Source organism: Fukomys damarensis, unplaced genomic scaffold, assembly GCF_012274545.1.
Source record: "Fukomys damarensis isolate Sample0158 unplaced genomic scaffold, DMR_v1.0_HiC HiC_scaffold_37, whole genome shotgun sequence".
Classification (NCBI taxonomy): Eukaryota; Metazoa; Chordata; class Mammalia; order Rodentia; family Bathyergidae; genus Fukomys; species Fukomys damarensis.
Genome location: NW_022900949.1, coordinates 8,629,413 through 8,634,265, shown reverse-complemented (window position 1 = coordinate 8,634,265; position 4,853 = coordinate 8,629,413). Strand labels below are relative to the sequence as shown.

Below are 4,853 nucleotides of genomic sequence, written 5' to 3'. Positions count from 1 at the left end.
CCTCCGCCTCCTCCCCAGGTCTGGTGCGGCAGTTTCCACGTGACGCCGGGCCTGCAGGTCCCCAGCTCCGTGCGCTGCCTGCAGAAGCGGGGAAGTGCCACCAGCAGCTCCAATACCAGCCTCAGCTAGGCCGCGCCACCCAGCCAGCAGCGTGTGTCTGGGGCTGCAGGCACCGCCCTCTCTCTTGCTGCTCGGAGCCTTAACTTGTGGATGAGTGGGGGGTCGGCGCCAGGGAGCACCCCCCACACTTCCTAATAAAGGTCGAACACTGGCCAGGCTGGGCCCTGGTTCTTGGGGGCGGACGGTCACGCCCATCCCGCCGGCCCCGCGGCCCCTGGCACACAGAGTCACACGGCCTTTTTCTGTAGCATCCACTGGCAGTTTCTGAGCTCACAGGGAAGAAGTGCGGCCCGCGGTGGGCAGACATCCAGCGGACCCCTCGCCCCCAATTCCCCAGGCCAAGCCAAACACGCGAGCCTGCGGGTCACTTGAATTTTAATGCGGAGGGAATGGAGCCGTGAGCCGTTCGCGGGGACTGGCTCTCTGGCCCCCGTGGGTCCCACTCACTGCTCCAGCGCTCTCCTCCTCTGCAGCTTCTCCTCCAGCTCTGCGGTCACATCCCCCAGCCCTGGGGAGCGGGGACCGCACGCTGCAGCCAGGCCGGGGATCCCTGGTGCACGCCCCACCCCAGGTTCACCCAGGACCCGATGCAAAATGAGAATGTGTTCGGAGGCACTGGGAGTTTCCCAGCAGCGGGGAGGGATTAGTTTGAGGTCCCTGGGAATGGGGGCCCTGGTACCCCACACCCCGGATGCCCACCTGCTTCCACCTCCCAGATCACTTACTCGTCGTGAGGAGCAAAGCTTGGGGCGTGCTGCCCGGTGGTTTCCTGGTCAAGACACTACGGTTGCCTTTGGGCTCTGGAAAAAGGGTCAGATGAGGACCAAGACCAGCAGCCACCGATGTAAGGGGGGCGGGCGCAGGGCGTCCTACCTGGCCTGGGCACAATGGGTGGCTTCGGAGGCTTGGCTGGGGGCTTGGCCAACTTCTCGGGCTTCGGGACTATCGGCCGCCGTGGGGAGATCACTGCGTGGACAAAGGCGCGCTGTCCCCTCGGGCTGGTCGCCCGCTACCCCGACCTGTGGCGCTCACAGCCCTGCCCCCACCCACCCTCTTGATTCTCGTAGTCAGTGGTCGGGGCGTCGCCAATGGGAGTCACGTAGTTCTCATCTTGGCTCGGTGGCGGGGGCAGGGGAGGAAACGGGGGCTTATCCTGGTTGGACACAGGCGGTAGCGACTTGGGGCCATCCGCGGGGGGTGTGGGACCTGGTGGGGAAAGGAGGTCACTGTCAGGGCCGCGTGGTACAGCGAGGACACGTGTGTCCCTGTGCATGTGTTCCCGTGCACGTGCCCATTTAGGAGTCTATCTCTGCAGTGTAGATACGCACGATGTTTGGATTTGGATTAAATATACTGCATGTAAACTGCATGTGTTGGCACGCGCCTGTAATCCCAGCCCTCAGGAGGCTGAAGCAGGAGGACCAGTGCGATTTCAAGGGCAGCCAGCCTGAACTACACAATGAGACACTGCCTCAACCTCCCCGCTTAAAAAAAAATACTATACATAGAAGGCTTCTGTACACACGCTTATTATACATACACATACATGGCGAGGCCTGTCTGCTGAGGTGCGTGCGTGAGTGTTTTTTGTTTTGTGTTGTTGTGGTGCTGAGGATTGAGCCCAGGGTCTATGCACTGAGCTACATCCCCAGGCCTTTCTACATTTTGTTTGTGACAGGGTCTCACTAAATTGCTCAGGCTGAGCTCTAACTTGTGACCCTCCTGCCTCAGCCTCCCAGAATGCTGGGCTGACAGGTGTGTGTCCCTGCTTCTAGGATATGCTTGAGTCTTGAGTGTGTCCAAGTATGATTTGGCTGTATCTGTGGATATCTGCACTTTGGCACATGGGAATGTGATCACAGCTGATGATAGGTATTTTCATGATGCGCTGTGCATAGGCATGACTATAATTTGGTTTTGTTTGTTTTTTTGAGACAGGGTCTCACTGTGTAGTTGAGACTGACCTAGAACTCACTATGTATCCCAGGCTGGTCTCGAACTCACGGCGATCCTTCTGCCTCAGCCTCCCAAGTGCTGGGATTACAGGTGTGCGCCACAACGCCCAGCAAGATTTTCTTTTTTAATGTTATTTTTTATGCTGTGTGACTATGATTTGGGACACATCACATGTGCTTGCATGTGTGAAACTTGCATTTATCACAAAAGGAGACTCTGTTTACCCTGGCTGGTTCAGAGTTCAAAGAGCACGCACGCGTGTTTGTGTGGTACAAGTCCAGTCCATCCCACTCCTGGGTACCCTGCAGCTGCCCACCCAGGGAGGAGCCCACGGCCTAAGCCACACGTGTCCCTGTGTGTCCCTGCCTCTTCTGCTCAAATCCCTGGGCCAATCTGATTTCCAACCCTTTCCCAACACCCACCTGGAGTCTTCATCTCTGGGGAGTCTGTCCCTCCACTGCCCATGGTACCCATTACAATGCTCTGGGACCTTCCGTGAGCAGCACTTCCTGCAGGAGGCCTTCACTGTGGTGCCCCAGCCTCGGTTTCTCCTGCATCCTCCACTGGGCCCCACAGTATCTGTGTTTGGCTCTGTCTACCACCTCCCAGTCTAGAGGCCCCTCCAGGGCAAGGCCTGGGTAATCCCTGTCCCTGGACCCTGGGAACTCATGCGGCGGCAGTGTGGTCACGCCAGCGGTGTGTGCGCTCTGTGTCCTAGGTCCCCTCCCTCCATGCCCAGGTGGGGAGGGGCATCACCTGGGCCCGGGGCAGAGGACACCACCCACACACTCTCGCCATTCTCTTTATCTGTTTCCACGTAGCCTGGAACACAAAGTGCTGCTTGGGGAGGCGCAGCGGCCGGGGATGGGCTGGGGGGGTGTCCCCCGAGGGGCGGGGCCGGAGAGGTGGGGACGCCCCGCCCCCAGGCTCCCCGAAGCCGCACCCACCTAGCACCTTTTCGTAGTCGTCATCCAGCAGGAAGGGCACCAGCGCCCTCTTGGTTTGGGACACGAAATAGTTGACCACTGCGTCCAGAGAGGCGCAGGAGAACTAGGGGGCGGGACGGGGGCACATTCAGGGCTGGTGAGGCAGAGGACCACCCCGCCACGGCGCTGCCGGGGACCCAGGCTCAGTGCTTACCGGCTCCTCCATATCGATTACGTACAGAGAGCCTTCACGCTTCACTTTGTAGTGCCGGACCTCAGCTGTCCTGTTCAGGGATTGGGCTCAGGATCACATTCCAGGAGGGAAGAACCGCCCTAGTCCTGGCTCCACCCCGAGCGAGAGCCCGACCAGCTGCCTGCACCCCCAGTAGAGACCCCGGCCCCAGAAAGGGCCAGGCCCGATAGACCCCACCCCCAATGAGGCCCCGCCCTCAGGAAGACGCAGACAGAGCTGGCTCCTGCCCCAACGGAGGCCCCGATCCTAGTCCCGCCACCGCCCTTGGAAGGACCAGGTCAACTGACTCCACCCTCAGGGACGGCCTCGCCCCTTCCTACAGCTCCACCCCAGGGCTCTGATCCCTCCCTCAACGTGGCCCTGCCCCTAATTAAAGGATGTTCAGGGAATTTGGTGTTGGGCTCTGATTCTACCACCAGAGTGAGTGGCTCCTCGCGAACTCGTTGTAAAGAGCAAGGACCGCGGCCCCCTTCCGGCCTCGACTTCCTCCCAGGTACTGACCACGCCCAAATGGTTTATTTCCATTCTTGGATGTTACTGACTGCGCCTGTCCCAGAGGCCCAGACTCTATCCCCAGCACCTGAACTCGCGCTAGCCCTTGGCCCACAGCGTTCCCAGCCCTGCCCCCGGCTGTGCCCCTTACCCAAAAGGATCTGCATCCCTGCAGCCCCGACCGGGTTCCAAGTCTCCCCGAGCATTGACACCCATCGCCTTAGGGTTAGGGCTGGGGATGCCACGCCCCGAACGCTGACCACGCCCATCTCGACTCCGCCCCGGCACTGGCCACGCCCCCAAACAAATTCTCCTCCCACCTTGGGCCCCCAAGCTGCGCATGCGCACCCGTTGACCACCTGTCGCGTGGAGACCGACACGTTGTCTGCCCCGGCTCCACTGGGCCGAAGCAACAAATTTCCGCACTCGGGGTAACGCTCCAGGAGGAGCTGAGCCTCTAGCCGGCTCACCTTCAGGAAGCACCTGGGGAGAGCAGGCAAGTCACCTACCGGCAAAGCCCCGCCCCGGAGACTAGGCCCCACAGAACCCGGCCCCCCGAGATCCTGCTCTACTTCCTGGACGCAAGACTCAACCCGAGATCAATCCTGTCCCTTAGTCCCAGGAGAGATTCAGACAGACCTTTCAGGGACCGGGATTCTCAAAGAATTTGTACCTTTGCAAACACCTAGACCGCACCCACACTCCAGGGCCTGCCCCCCCAGGCACCTTGGACAGCCCCCGAAGACCACGCCCACCCAGGCAAGGCCCCGCCTCCCGACGGGTAGCCCCGCCCCCCGTGTGCGTCCTCACTCACGGGGGCACCTCGAGCGCGCGGCGCGCCCCCTCCTTGCTCAGGACTTCGGACATCATGTAGAGGTGTCCCGGCAGCAGGGTCAGGTTGGACGGGACACAAAGCTGAGGAGTGATAGAGGCACAGCCTGTAAGTAAAGGGATCTCTGCCCCCAAGTCACAGACCCCAGCATGCAGATCAGGATGGAAACGCGAGTCTGAGGGCTCCGGAGCTCCGCCTGGCTCTCCAGGGCCAAAGCGGGCTTGCAGAGGGTGGAGAGGCCGGGACCGGAGACTGAGCGGGACCTGGAATGTAG

At 60.9% G+C, this 4,853-nt stretch overlaps 2 protein-coding genes across 5 annotated transcripts in view; one reads left to right on the top strand and one right to left on the bottom strand.

Annotated features, from left to right (window-relative positions):
- Positions 1-271, top strand: part of Fsd1 (fibronectin type III and SPRY domain containing 1) — an 18,748-nt gene extending 18,477 nt beyond the window's left edge. For both annotated transcript variants that reach the window (XM_033759311.1, XM_010634823.1), the window contains one exon: positions 19-271. In XM_033759311.1, the coding sequence (XP_033615202.1) occupies positions 19-129 (111 nt within the window). In that variant the 3' untranslated portion in view covers positions 130-271. The remainder of the gene's footprint in view (positions 1-18) is intronic.
- A 212-nt stretch (positions 272-483) lies between these two features.
- The window catches only part of Stap2 (signal transducing adaptor family member 2), a 10,005-nt gene continuing 5,635 nt past the window's right edge, over positions 484-4,853 (bottom strand). Inside the window, exons 5-13 of one of the 3 annotated variants that reach the window (XM_010634821.2) lie at positions 4,562-4,662; positions 4,096-4,230; positions 3,217-3,286; positions 3,024-3,126; positions 2,833-2,898; positions 1,171-1,326; positions 994-1,086; positions 846-920; positions 484-628 (exon numbers count right to left, since the gene is read on the bottom strand). In XM_010634821.2, the coding sequence (XP_010633123.1) occupies positions 564-628; positions 846-920; positions 994-1,086; positions 1,171-1,326; positions 2,833-2,898; positions 3,024-3,126; positions 3,217-3,286; positions 4,096-4,230; positions 4,562-4,662 (864 nt within the window). In that variant the 3' untranslated portion in view covers positions 484-563. Of the gene's footprint in view, positions 629-845; positions 921-993; positions 1,087-1,170; positions 1,327-2,832; positions 2,899-3,023; positions 3,127-3,216; positions 3,287-4,095; positions 4,231-4,561; positions 4,663-4,853 lie in introns of those variants that run through there. The other 2 variants (XM_010634820.3, XM_033759312.1) reach the window with 2 other exon arrangements.